The 15,232-nt window shown below is 41.9% G+C and overlaps 1 protein-coding gene and 1 pseudogene across 1 annotated transcript in view; both read right to left on the reverse strand.

Annotated features, from left to right (window-relative positions):
• The window catches only part of USH2A (usherin), a 949,135-nt gene that overhangs the window by 158,513 nt on the left and 775,390 nt on the right, over positions 1-15,232 (reverse strand). Inside the window, exon 59 of the mRNA XM_004700145.2 lies at positions 1,952-2,110. Coding sequence (XP_004700202.1) covers positions 1,952-2,110 — 159 coding nt within the window. The remainder of the gene's footprint in view (positions 1-1,951; positions 2,111-15,232) is intronic.
• On the reverse strand, positions 13,964-14,945 carry LOC115872381 (annotated as a pseudogene).

Here is a 15,232-nt window from a genome sequence, read left to right on the forward strand (position 1 = left end):
CGAACCAGGCTTCGGCGTGAATTCTTTCTCGCGCGGAGCCAAGGACCGAGGTATAAATCTAGCTCCAGAGAGATCTAACAATAATGTTCTTGCATTTCTCAAGTGTGTATGACCTACACACCTTGCACACTTGTAATATTTTCTTTTGGCAAATATTTTTTTTAAAAATGATATCCATTCTCAAAACACTCAGAAATCAAAACAAAACAAAAAATGGAAACATATTGTCTTAATACACAATAGATTCAGGAGCATAGGGAAATAGAAGTTGATTCTACATTCAAATCAGAGAAACAACAGTTTAAAGCTCTTTCCAACTTGGTCAGGAGACAGCTGAAGCAGGGAAGCAACCACCTTCTGACTTACAAACCACGATGTGTTCCTAGCTACTTCCAATTTCTGAGCTGAATCATCAGAAAATTAAAAATCCCTGAAGTTATAACCAACGGCATGAGAAATAACATTCATTTGGAAATGGAAGTTTCTAAAAACATGGTAATCTGGGTACTACAGGCTGCGTGTTAAAGCATCTACACACCACTGTTCTGCATCAACTTCAACACATAAAAATCCTGCAGGTCAGAGTAGAACTTGCCCACAGGATTTCCAAGACTCTGGCTCTTAGGGGAGCAGATTGGCACATCTTGAGTTGAGAAGCTGATGGGTTCAAACTCCCAACAGGTTAACAACTGAGTGCTTCTCCACTGCACTCCCAGGGTTCCCTACATGTTAAGTACATGACTGGTACTTTTATTTTATTTACTCTTCTATTAAGGTGAAGCAACTTGTACATTGACATGAGTTGGCTTCCTAATTGGCTCTTCCTAATTGGCTCCTAATTCCAGTGGTTCTGTGAATTAGGCATGGGCTGCTAACCACAGGGTCTGTGTTTAAAACCAACCAGAAGCTCTTAGGGAGTAAGATGAGTCAGTCTGCTCATGCAAAGATTCACAATCTCAGAAACACTAGCTAAGGCCATGATGAGTTGTAACTCACTTGATGGCAATGAGTTTTGGGGTCTGGGTATATTTTATGTGCATAAAGGATATAATGTATTTCTATGTATGTACTTATGGATGTATATGTAATGCATTTATTTAAGGAGTCCCCGAATTGAAAATCAAACCCACACAGATGCACTTTGGAAGACAGACCTGGTGACCTGCTTCTGTAAGGTCACAGCCTTGAAAACGCTCCAGGGCGGATCTGCTCTTCCCACGGGCCCTGTCATGTTGGAATCAACCCAACAGCAGCTAGAAACAGTGACAACAATAGCAACACCATGGATGGAATGGGTCGTGGTGCTGACTGGGATAATTAATGAGCACTCTCTTTACTTCTAGTTCTCCCCACTAAATCTCAGTTTACATTTAAAACATCGTCCACTTGGAAGGTGAATGGAATGGAGTGCAAACACATCTCAGATAGATGATTATGATTTCATTGACCGCTTGCCTGAACTATGGAACTGAAAATGGGTCTGTGTATGTAAGAGAGTTCAGGCAAGCACGGTAAAACATGTACGATGAACTTGGATGTAATTCAACCTCTAGAGAAACCCGACTTCCTTTCCCCTTCAGAATACAATTTTTAAAAACCAAGGTGAATATATTTTTCTATGGAAGTTTTGTAATACCAGCTTTGTTTTACATTCCCAGTGACTCCTTTATGTGAGCTAGGTGTTTTTCTTTTAAAGTGCCTTATAAAACAAGACTTTGCAAAACCAACATTTTCATATATTTAAATATTCATGATTTAATGTGCAGAAATGCATAATGCTTCACTCAATGCCAGGCTCGGGTTTTTCTGGGTAAACAGTCCACTACAAATATGAAATGGAATGCTAGTCTTTTTATTTGAATTGAGAATCTATTCCTCTTTTACGGCTTTTATTTTTTATTTTTAATGAAACACTTTTTCAGCCCAAGTCAGTGGACTGAAAGACACTCACCATTTTGACACGCTTGGATCCTGATCTCATACTGTGTGAATGGTGCTAAGTTTTCCAGCAGGATGGAATGGTGGTGACCAACAGGGGAGGTCAGAGGTGTGTCACTTCCAGCATTGAGTAAGATATTGTAATCCACAGGCATTTGTGGGATGAGAATCCCTAGAACGAGAGAGAGAGAGGAAACGAAATGAAACAAAAGTCTGCTGCATAGAATGGATAAAAAATTTTTCCTTTATAAACAATATATATTCAAAATTTTAAAATTGATGAGTAGATTATTGCACAAGTGATGACTAAAAGTTGAATGAAAGTTACATTAGAAATATTACAATGCATACTTCAAAAGTTAGAAATGTGTACCACCCATTTTCAATCAATATGAAGGGAAAGAACACCATTTAAATATATACATTTTGGTCAAACATACAAAGTATGGGATTGCATTTTCTTTAAGCTACAAGGGGATTAAAAATGGTGTCATCTACTTTTTCTAGGCTTGCTTACGCTCATAGTAGATAAGCAACACCAGCATTGCTTGTGACAATAATTTTTCTGTAGAGCATTGTGTGTGTGTCCTGCCTGACATGGATCCTTGACATAATAGCCCATAAAATATCTAAATCATAGTTTACTTAGAGAATCCCCAGCACATCAATATCAAGGCAGGACAGTCTACTCCGTTAATGAAAATTATGGATCTAAACCCATAAGAAAATTTGTTTCAAAAATGGCCATATTTCACTACTGCTTCATAAAAAGAGAAAATCTAGTCTTTGTAGCCACTTCACAATCTCTTGATATAATTAAATGCCTACTCATTTTATTTAAGGTCCTGTGGAGCCACTTGCAAGTTTGCACGTGGATGCTAACTGGAATATTGGCAATTCGAACCCACCCAGCAGTCCCGCTGAAGAAATACTTAACAATCTGTTTCTGTAAAGATTATTATTACTCAGTAACACCTAGGGTCACCAGGAATTGGCATCAACTCGACAGTAAAGTGTGTGTGTGTGTGTGTGTTGGGGGGGGGGGGTATGTGCGTGTGATTGAAGTTTTATTTGGTCATAGACACTTTTTCAAGTGGGGATATGAGCCTTGAATGAATACTATAATGGAGTTTCCATTAACTTTTATCTTTTAATGGAAATGCTGTTATATATATTGATCCAGTAGCTTATAACACTCGTGGGCTTAAATGCTTACTTTTTATTACATCAATAAAAACAAAACGATAGAAAAAATCAATTTGATTTTGCTACAGGAACAACGGAGGTTGTGCATGGAGCGAGCAGTTAACGCACTTGGCCACTAACACATAATTTGAAAGTTGAAACCCATCCGCTGCCACTGCAGAAAAAATGCTGGCAGTCCAGTTCTGGAAAACCACACCGTGCAAACTCTATGGAGTACAGTTTTCCTCCGACACACAGAGTTGCCATGAGTCAAATTTGATTTGATAGCAACTTTAAAAAGGGAAACAGGGCAACATACAAGTCCATGGGACATTACTGAGAAGAGAGAGCAGGATTCAGTGGGCCATGAGAAATAAACTCTAAAGAATAAATTAGTTTTGCTTTTTGTAGATGTAGTTCCAAGGATGAAGGGGCAGAAGAGTTAGTCCAAATAAAAGATGCTCATACTTTCATACGCGACGAATGTCAACAAGGAGTTTCTGAAGGAGTTCTTGACTATAATATGAGGAGCTGGTCAATTATGTGATACATTGTGCTGAATTTAGTAATGCAGATTGAGAGTTTTTATTTTACATCTATTGCATCACAGTTAAACTCTCTGTTGCATTTATTCTGATAACTTAAATGACCACTATCCTATCATTAAGGAGCCCTGGTGGCACTGTCAGGTAGGTTTTGGACTGTCAGCCACAAGGTTCACTGTTCAAAACCATCAACTATTTCATGGGAGAAAGATGAGGCTATCTTCTACTAAAAAAATTTACAGCCTTGGAAACTCTATATGGGCATGGTATGAGTTGGAGTCTATCTGACTGCCATGAGTTTAGTTTTATTTTTTATCTTCCCATTGATTACTATACACTTAGCCCCACCTTAGGTGTCCTGCATTCCAGAAGTACTTTCAACCGCCCACTCGGTATTTGTCCTTGGACCCTCTATAGACCCTCCCTCAATCTGAATAGGTTCAGAATAGAATGTGCTGTGCTTCCCACTCACAAGCTTGCTCTTCTTCCTAAGTACAATGATAGTACCACCTTTTCATTCCTTAAACTGGAATCTTTTTGTTTGTTTGTTTCATGCATTCATTTGAAGATATGAGAGGTATCACTCAAGTCAATTCTACAAACATGTGTCTGGTCCACCCACCACATACCTGTCATTGAAATAGCCATGGAGTCCAGGGCACAGATGTGACTTCATGCAGTGTCTTTGGTCCACCTAGATTGTCATCTAAGATTTTCAAACTGATGGATGATATAGCTCTTTTATTTTCATCATTTTATTGGGGGCTCATACAACTCTCATCACAATCCCCTACATCCATCCATGTGTCAAACACATTTGTATATTTGTTGCCATCATCATTCTCAAAATATTTTCTTTCTACTTGAGCCCTTGGTATCAGCTCCTCATTTCCTCAACCCCCACCCTTTCTCCCTCATGAACCATTGATAATTTATAAATTATTATTTTTTCATATCTTACACTGTTTGATGTCTCCCTTTTCTGTTGTCTGTCCCACAGGGAAGGGGTTATATGTAGATCATTGTGATCAGTTCCCCCTTCTTCCCCTTCCCCTCCTGGTACCGCTACTCTCATTATTGGTCCTTACAGGTTTATCTGTCCTGGGTTCCCTGTGTTTTCAGCTCTTATCTGTACCAGTGTATGTCCTCTGGTCTAGCTGGATTTGTAAGATAGAATTGGAATCATGATAGTGGGGAGGAGGAAGCATTAAAGAACTAGAGGAAAGTTGTATGCTTCATTAGTGCTATACTGTACCCTACCTGGCCTGTCTCCTCCCTGTGACCCTTCTGTAGAGGGATGTCCAGTTGCCTACAGGTGGCTTTGGGTTGCTGCTCTGCACTCCCCTCTTTCACAATGATATGATTTTTTTGTTCTTCAATGCCTGATGCTTGATCCTATCAACACCTCGTGATCACACAGGCTGGTGTGCTGCTTCCATATGGGCTTTTTTGCTTCTCAGCTAGATGGTCACTTGTTTATCTTCAGGCTTTTAAGACCTCAGATGGTATATCTTTTGATAGCCGGGCACCATCAGCTTTCTTCACCACATTTGCTTACGCACCCATTTGTCTTCAGCGATCATGTCAGGAAGGTGAACATCATGGAATGCTAGCCTTAAACTGGAATCTTAAAATGCTTCCTGACATATGGATGTTTCACTCCCAAATGCAATTAACTACTAAATTTTATCAATTCATTCTCCTAGGAAGTTGGGTTTCATATATAATTAGCAACAAGAGGCCATAGAGGTGTCATCATGACTCACCTTTTATTATAAGAAGGTAACCCTTGTGGCCGGTGCATAATGAGTTGAAAGTGTGACAGAGAGAGCAGGTAAGGAGATGGGTGCTTGAAAGTCATTGCAATGGGTACAGCAATGGCACATATAAGAACAGTCATTCCTTGTATTTCAATTTTACTCCAGGCAGCATACAGTATGCTACTTAATGCCTCTAACAGATGAACTTTATGAAGGCCGGAACATTCTACTCCTCCTTAGTTCTAGTGTTGTGATTTTAGCACAAAGTGGAAACTCAATAATGTTGATTGATTAAATGAATGAGTGAAGCCTCACACACTACTGAAAGATGAGCATTATTACTTTATTTATTTATTTTAAAAATGGCTCAGTTAAGTAATCTGTTCTGGATGGCACAGTCATTATTGGCTCAGCCAAGACTTGAACTACCACCCATCTGAGACTACAGCAACTCCTTCTACATTTATGCTCTTTTTTAATATCTGGATGTTGCACCAGAAAACTTGGTGGGGAGGGGTGAAAGAATAATTTTGAGAGACTCTTCAGAGAGACAGAACAGATATGTGAGACCAACAAGACAAAAGGGAAAAAGTAAGAATCACTACTGACAGAACTAACAGATATAGGTGCTATTTGATGTCCTGAAAACTAGGTTTCCCACACTGAGATGCACACACCATGAAGTTTTGTGAACAACGTCTGTGACATTGTCTTTACATGCCGTCACTTCTGAATCTATCTTTCAAATACAGGTACTTCGATTACCCTCCCCCCAAAAAAAGTGCTATGTTACATTGATTTAAGTAAATGTCTCTATATTGGCAATTAGCTATCAATTTTTTACTTTGTATGTGTACTGTGATCTGGCCAAGTTGTATTTGTTTTAAGGTAGTGTATTATTCATTCTTAATAGTCATTTGAAGGAGTCCTTTCTCCAATTCGTCTGAGGCTGCATTTTCCTGTTCCTACCGGTCTGTTTCCAGACGTCTTATCCTTCAGGAGGAGACTGCTCTGTTGAAAAGGACAGAACTCTCCGGGGCTCAGGGAACAAAATTGTGCTTCCACCAGGTTTCAAATATAGATGTAATCTTTATCTAGGTTTCAACATGGCTGGCCAAAGCATGAAACTGGAAAATGCATTTTTCACACTTTGGTTAATAGGACACAAATGCCCTTTACATAAACCTATGAGGTGTTGAAACAGAAAACATTCCTGTAAGCTGTGAACATGTCAAACAATGACATGCACTTAGGAAGGAAAGCCCCCTCCACTGTCGTAACTTACAGGGATGTGACATGAAAGCCCCCTGCGTCCCTGCAAAGCCTATACCATCTGCAATGAGTCTGAAACTGCTGAGCCCCCTGGTATTCTGATGAGTAAATGAAATGAAATGGGCATATTTGTTAAAGTCAGCTGGGGAGCCGCACGACTTGGTCAGTTCCCCAGTTCATACATTATGTCATAGCAGGAGAAGTGGAAGCTCAAGTGAACCAATTTAGCATAAGTACAAATGGCAGTTTTGTTATTTGGTGTCAAAGTTACCAGTCGCACCATGACAAGCTGCCATAACACATTTTCTTGTTCACTAAAGAACAAGGATTTCGTTGGTTAATATTCCTCGCAATGCTCCTTTTCATAATTTACAACAACTAGATGCTGATAGGTTATTTAACATTTATGAAGTTAAGATGTAATCAGAAAAACCCTGATTATCTTTACAAATAAAAAAAAGTTCAATTATTCAACTTTTCCCCCCCTTTCTCTTGGTGCTTTCATTCCAAAGCAGGTGCATATTTTACAGTGGGACAAGTCAATCAAACGATCCTTTTTTAAATCTTTTTTTCCCCCTCTCTTCCTTTTAAGGAGCTAGAGTAGGAACATCACTAAGAGGAAAACTATTAATTCAGTTTGATAGCCCTATTTTCTTCAAAAGACTAGCTGTGCTGAACAAAATGTCTTAAAACAAATCAGCCTAAATTCTTTTCTTTATAGATAGGGGGTGTCTTGGTTGTGACCCTTTGGTGGCGGGGAGACAGGCTTCTCTTGAATAACCATCTCCATTGTATTCTGCCTTTGGTAAAGTTAGATGACGGCAGGGAAAAATCAGCTGGTGCCCCGGAGAAGCTTGTCTGCACGTATACAGGAGTATAGTGAGTCCCTGCTTCCATCTGGACTTGACGGAAGTTTCCACCTGTCCTGGAGATTCTGAGAATCTTCGTGGAGATGCTGGGTAGTAGGAGCAAGGAGGTCTGAGTAGGTGACTAACAAAGCAAAAACCTATAGGAAAATAGCTTCAGCATGAAAAGGCAATTTAGGAATAAGAGGGCATTATTTAAGGTGTATTACCACCTCTCTTAGGGAGCCCCGTTGGCATAGTGGTTACTGCTGGGCTGCAATCGGCAAGGTCCTGCAGTTCAAAACTACCAGCCACTCTTTCTAGCCCCGTAAAGAGTCACAATCTCTAAAACTCAGGGGGAGTGCTACCTTGCCCTACAGGTCACTAGGAGCTGGCGTCGACTCTATGGCAGTGAGTTTGGTTTGGGGTTCATTTACCTCTAATGAGGATGAGTCAGGAGTTGGAAGAGAGGGCTTTGTGTATGCTGATAAACAATGCGGATTTGTGGGAAGGATCACTGTGAAAGGAGGCTTGATTATTAAAAAGCCCCTGTGCCTACAGTGCCCATGAAGAAGTGTTGTAGGCGGTAGGCTAAAATGTAAGAGATCACCATCTTTGCTGGACAAATGATAGAATATCAGCCATTTTATAAAGTTCAAACTAATTAAGTCTTTAGAAGGCAGAGCTCAACATTTTCTTTATTTCAAAACACTTTGGATTAATTCCTCCCAACCCACCCCTTTTCCTCTGTTTCCTTTTTCTCTCTCTGTAGCTTTAAAGTCCAGATCAGTGCATGGCAATAAATACAAGGATGATGTCATTTAACATTCGCATACCCTGTGAGGTAGGTCGGTCCTATAGTCACCTTCTCTTTTCTAGTTGATGAAAAGAAAGGTTCAGTCATTCGCTCAGTGTCTCAAAGCTATTATGGACATTTGACTCTAGATCTTTCTGGCTATTGTAGCTACTATTTCTGTGATCCTGACAAAGAAAGGGAAGGCTACCAGATACTTAGTGGGTAACTTGTGTTGATCACCTGATAGATTTTCTTCAACCTGTTTGTGTTCTGGCAGTTAAATAAATATGATACGAATGGTGAAGAAAACCCCAAAGTTGAGGTTTGAAAGCAAACCAATCAGCAAAGGTAAGAGATTTGCCAAGACTTTTCTACCAGATGATCCTTAAACTTTAGAACCAGCTCCCTGCAGGGCTAGCAAGCCTGAGTGTCAAATAATTGCAGTTTAGGACTATTTGTCAGATTGGCTAGAGTAATGAATTGTCAGGAGAGAAAGCAAAGTTTAAAATAACCATAAAACGGAGTGAAGTTAAGTACATATTTCCTATCTCTGATTAGAGAGAGAGAAAAGGCAATCAGCGAAAAAGAATGAACTGAACACACCCGACCCCTCCTGTACCTGGTCCTACCCATCACCCCTGTCATTGCTATCACAAGCTATTACCCCCGGCATTTCCTATGTTCTAGCCAAATGGATCCAGTTTTAACTAGTTGTTGTTAGGTGCTACACAGTCATTTCCAATTCATAGTGACCCTTCACAGGTACAACAGAAGGAAACACTGCCTGGCCCGATGCCATCCCCCAGATTGTTAAGTTCCAGTCATCGTTGTAGCCACTGTGTCATTTCCACTGGCTGAGGGCCTTCCTATTTTCAGCTGCCCCTCTACGTTAACAAGCATGCTGTCCTTTTCCAGGGACTGGTCTGTCCTGATAATATGTCCATAGTACGTGCTTATTAAACACCCTTGCTTCTAAGGAACATTCTGGCTGTACTTTTTCCAAGACAGACCTGTGTGTGCTCTTGGAAGTCCATTATGCTTTCAGTATTCTTTGCCAGCACCATAATTAAAATGTCGATTCTTCTTTGCTTTTCCTTATTCAATGTCCAACTTTCACATTCATATGAAACAATGAAAAACCATGGTTAGGGTCAAGTACACCTTAGTCCTCAAAGTAACATCCTTTCCTTCCAACACTTCAGAGAGGTCTTGTGGCACAGATTCACCCAAAGCAACGCGTTGTTTGATTGCTTGCCTGCTGCTTCCATGAGCATTGATTGTGGATCTAAGCAAGATGAACTCCTTGACAACTTCACTCTTTTCTGTTTATCCTGATTTTACCTATTGGTTCGGTTATGAGGATCTTTTTTTTCCATTTTGAGCCTGAAATCCTTGATTTTATCAGCCAGTGTTTCAAGTCCTCCTCGCTTTCAGCAAGCAACAAAATCTAGAGTTCTTTAAACACGTTCATAAAGCAGCCTCACGACTATTGGTTACCCTCAATCTGACCACATGAAAATCTGACCACTAAGTCCTCCGTGTCTAAGTTTGAGTCTGTGAGCACACCAGACTGTGGGAGCAGACTGAAATGTAGACATCAGTTCCTCAGTCATTTCTTGCACTATCTGTTTGCACATCCTGAGTTTCAGGCAAACCAGTTGAATCTGGTTGCCAACTTTATCACCCACTCCTGGCCTGATAAAAGAATGGTCAGATCCAGATTCCCAATAAATTCAGGCTCTCTTTCAGATCCAGCTCAGGGCTTGCTTCTACGCTACAGTATTTTCTGACAAGCCATTCCTCTCCTCTCCCAGTGACTTCTATTTACCACTTTCCTATTTACATATTGCTTTGTTTGACAGAGTTTTATGTGTCTGCATTCTTCCACCTCAACAAAACCACAGGATCATCTGGTCCTGCTATCATTTTGTTTACATTTCTATAGGGTTTAACACATGACTACTGTACCCGGTAAATAATTTAATAAAACAATGACAATTTTAAAGCATACATTGTAGCAAGGAATGAGTGGGAGTTTTGTTGACCACTTGTAGAGTCACTTAAGTGTCAGAGCACAGCTCTTAAACCATACAGGGGAATACAGACAAAGGAAGGGAGATGTCAGATAAGGTGTCCTGGAGTGGGGCAAATGACTGATGCCTTCAGCTGCTAACTCAGTTTGGAGGTTCAAGGACCATCTCGGAAGATAGACCTGGAGATCCACTTCTCAAAATTAAGCCATTGGCAACCTATGTAGCACAGGTCTGCTCTGACACATGTGGATTTCCATGAGTCAGAGTCAGCTCAGTGGCAAATAATTTGGTGTTAGAAAAACAGAAGACAGGTATAGCGTGAAACAGTTCCGGATGTCAAAAAAGGAAGGCGTGAGTAAGGAGGCTTAAGTGATGTTTCCTGAGGTTAATATGCAACTTCATTAATTTATTCATTATTTTATTTCTACATTCCTTCCCTCAAATTCCAGTGAAGATGAGTTTGATAAGTTATTAGGTAATACATTTTTTTTACAGACATGTGGAATATCAAAGTAACATCCAGTCATTGCCTTGGGTGCTTACAGTCTAAAGGATTGAGAGGAGAGACAAGATAAAAAAAGCACTAAGAGCAAATTGGGATGAATAGTTGACATAGACTTGGAGACTCAGAGTAGGTTTTCACGGGAGAAGCAAAATTTAAGCTGAGTGGGAGGTAGTCAGACTTGCGGGATGACTACAAAGAGTTCACACACACAAAATGGTATTGGTCTATGGGCTGCCCGAAGACCAACACTGAATCAGGAGGTTGTTGCTATGGTCCCAGAAAAAGAGTTGGAGCAGAGAAAAAGCAAGGTGGTTGTACAGTGAACTGCAGCAGTGGGCTTGAGAGATCATGGCTGATGGTTGGTGGACCCTTAAAGGTCTCTTCAATCAAGTTGATGCTAAATAGTGCAGCACGAACAGGTCTTCATGCCTCCGGAGAGCCTTTACGCTCATCCAATTTACTCCTGACATCCTCAGACTTATGAATTTTGACTATTTAGGAGAGACCAAGAAATTTCACCATGCTTTTAGCTGCTGTCATGTTGGCCTGACTCCTGCTGGTCCCCTACAGAAGGAAACACTGCCCCACCCTGTGCCACTCCCTTGATTGTTGCAGATCTGACCTTTACAGTGGATTTGATAATAGAATTTGGAACCTTTGAGTTCAGCCTGACTCAGGACTCATGGCCATCTAGTGGATCCCGATCCACAGTGAGCCTAGAGGACGGGGCAGAAGTGCTCCTGTGAGTTTTCAAGACAGTAACTGTTCACAGGACTCGAAAGCCCCATGTTGTGTTTCGCCCATGGACCCGTGGGCGATTTTGAACTGCTGCCTCTTTAGTTAGCAGTCCAAAGCATAAGCAACCCTATATAGGGTGTCTGAGACTCTAAATCTTTATAGGAGCAGACAACCTCATCTTTCTCTCTTGGAGCTGCTGGTTGGTTTGAACCATCAACCTTTCAGTTAGCTGCCCAATATGTATATTACAATGCTACCAGGGCTTTGTAATGGGCCATATTATGGCTAGTGACTGTCTAATCAAAATGTGATTAACAGAAAGCATTTATATTCCTAAACTATAAGAATGAAAATGATTTCACTGTGGAAGCATTGTTGCCAATTCCTTTATTTAATTGAATTATACATAGATGTGAAAGAAAAAATGCCTGTATCAGATTTTATGCACTAAACTTACATAAATCACCATCTCCAGTGAGAAGATGTACATGTTAAATGCAGCGGCATTATTAGTTAGAACATGATTAAGGATGCAAATTATAGTCACCACCCTGATAAATTAGAAAGGCTCCTTATTACCTTCAGAATTTAGGTAGTTCTAAATGTTTAGATTTCCAAGCAGTAGGGATATCTATTTCCATTCTCACTCTGAGTAAACCATTTATACTCTCTAAGAACGTACGCCTTCATTTCATGTAGTTTTTCATTCCCTAAGGTAATGCATGTCCTTGACTCGCTTACAAGTGAATGCGCAATTCATGACATGAGGTTTGGAGCTGGTAAAAGTCAAAAAGGATTGTCTAGGAATAAGTGAACCTGGTTTGTGTTGCCTGCAGATTGGAATAAAACTGGCCAGCCTCTATCCAATAACCCACTAAATGTTTTATCATGGTATCTTATTTACTTCATATAACAACAATTCAAAGCAATAATTTAATATCCCATTTTATAGATACAAAAGGGGGCCAGGTGTTTCTGTGGGTTAGGCATTGGATTGTAAACCACGAGATTGATGGTTCAATACCCTCAGTGGCTTCAAAGGAAGCAGATGAGACAACCCGCTGCTGTAGGTTTACAGTCATGGAAACCTACAAAAGATTATGAGTTGGAATCTACTCCATGATGGTCGTCATGGTTTGGGGTTTTGATTTGTAGATGAGAAACTTGAAGAGTTTGAGTACTATTACTTCTAACACTTATCAAGTAATAATGGAGTAAATTCAACCAAGATTTACCTAGAAGGTATGTCTACCAAAAAAATAAGTAAATCATTTTATTGGGAGTTCTTACAGATATCAGAACATTCCACCATTCAATCACATTAAGCAGCATTGTATAATTGCTACCACAATCCATTTCAAAACAAATTTTCTTCTTGAACTCCTTGACATCAGCTCCCTCCCCCACCCTTATGTATTCATGTATTTATTTAGTTTTGCCATATCTTACACCATCCACTATATCCAGTCACATACAATCCTGCTGTCACACCCCTCAGTGGGGTTATACATCATCAATGCTATCAGCTCCCCTTCTCTGTCCCCTCTCACCCCCTACTCTCAGGATTGTGATTCTGATGTTTGGGGTTGGAAGGGGATTTGAGGGTGGGCAATTTGACCACCTTGATGTTATCGGCTGCAGATGTCCTCAGAAACCGACTCAGCTCAGTATCCACAGCTAAGAGAAGACATGAGCTCTGCCCCTGGTCTCTGGTCTGCTCACAGTCTCCATCCTGCTCATGGGTCTCCGGCCTGCTCATGGGTCTCCAGCCTGCTGCAGATCTCCCCGCTAGCAGCCACATTCTCTGGACTTTTTGATCTTTATTTCCACGCTTCCCAGGATCTTGCATCGGTCAGTGCAAGCACACTGAACCTCTCACCTCCATACTTTCATCTTCTGATAGAAAAGTGATCTCCCAGGCTCGAGGGGCACCGGGCGAAGGGGCACAGCAGGCAGCGAGAGCAGCGGGCTCGCTGTCGCCCCTGCAGAGTGACTTCCACAGCACTCCTCTTGCTTTCTTTTTTAACATTTAGATTTTTCTACCTCTAGCAGAAGCTCCTGAAGGGGCGAAGGCCTATTTCTAACACGCGGCTGTATGTACCATGCATAGCACCTACCAAGCTACCCTGCACCCAGTAAGCATGCCATACATGTGTGTGTGGAATAAGCCACAATGCTATTTTCCCTAATACAGCCCCAAGCACCGGGCACCCAGAGATGAGCAGGTGACATCACATATGCACAGTGCAAGAAAACGACCTTCCAAGCTCCTTCTTGCAATGGGAAGGAATGGCGTGGGAAGAGCTTTTCCAAGTGATTGCTTGGACCCCGGGGCGGAGAAGGGGCCTACCTGACATAGAGGGAGAAGGGCACAACAGGGATGAGGAGGAAGATGTAGAACCAGAAGGAGAGGAAGCCAGAGAAGAAGGCACTGTTCCCAGACTCATCGAGGAGGAAGATGTAGAACCAGAAGGAGAGGAAGCCAGAGAAGAAGGCACTGTTCCCAGACTCATCACAAGGCAGTAGACCTGATGGCATTGCCAATGGCCAGGATCACTCCCATGTTGCCAGAAGTCCAAAGATCCACAGCAGCAGGGTGTTCATGAGGCGGCCGATGCTCGTTCTCTTGAACGTTTTCCTGCCGCTGTTTGCATCAGCTGCTGTCGAGGCCCGAGCACAGCACCAGACGCAAGCACCGTTGGTGTTCCGCAGCACGCAACCCCACAGCTGTATGTTCTGGTTGCTCAGGGGGAGCTTGTTCTCCTTCCAGGAAAGGGTCCCACTGAGCTTGTGCAGCTCGTTGTTGGGCGTTTCACGGGTCCTCTGCTGTCCCCAGTTCTGAGGTGCCTGGAACCGCTTGGCCACTTTCATGTTGGTCTCTCCACCGAGCTCTGCTGATTCTGGGTAAAACAGGCCACGGGACTCACTGCTGGAGAGTAGGAAGATGGCTGCTGCCACATTCTAGTTATTTTCCAGCTTGGTAATAGCACCAACAGAGACATTCGTCCATTGCTCTTGCTGGAGGATTCCATTGATGGTTACTCACCTGGTCATCACTGATGGCGGAAACAGTCATCAGAGCATCTTTGACAGCTGTGATGGTGAGTACAGGGACCAAAGGCATAATGGCGGTGCACCAGGACAGAGAACGACCAGAAAGTAGTGTTGGCAACTTCCGGGAACCACTCAAAGAGGTTGACAGACAGGAAGGTAATAATACTGGACCTGGAGGTCTTGATGCATACTGGAATGTGTCATTGTGTTCTCGGTCATTGGCCGTCACCCTCCTTTCCTCTTCTAGGGGGTGCTTTTTTGCACACAGTGCCATCTCACCCAGCAAGATTGCAACAATCCCATGGGAGACTCTTTAGTGCTCAGCTCTCTGCTCCCGCCTAGCGGCCCCAGCCTGCCCATGCAAACAGTGGGGGCTGGGGGCGCTCAGCTCAGCTCCTCACGGGAGGAAGGGGGGGCTTACCCGCTACTTTGTGTCAGTTTCAGCTACAGCAGGGCGGAAGTGTTTACTGATAATTTAAGATAGTCTTTCTTTGAATGACATTCTTGTAGATACTTGAGAAATCACTACATTTCCCCCAGCTAATGAACATCCTCCAGTAC

Source organism: Echinops telfairi, unplaced genomic scaffold, assembly GCF_000313985.2.
Source record: "Echinops telfairi isolate 266 unplaced genomic scaffold, ASM31398v2 ScPeMD7_7424;HRSCAF=8462, whole genome shotgun sequence".
NCBI lineage: Eukaryota > Metazoa > Chordata > Mammalia > Afrosoricida > Tenrecidae > Echinops > Echinops telfairi.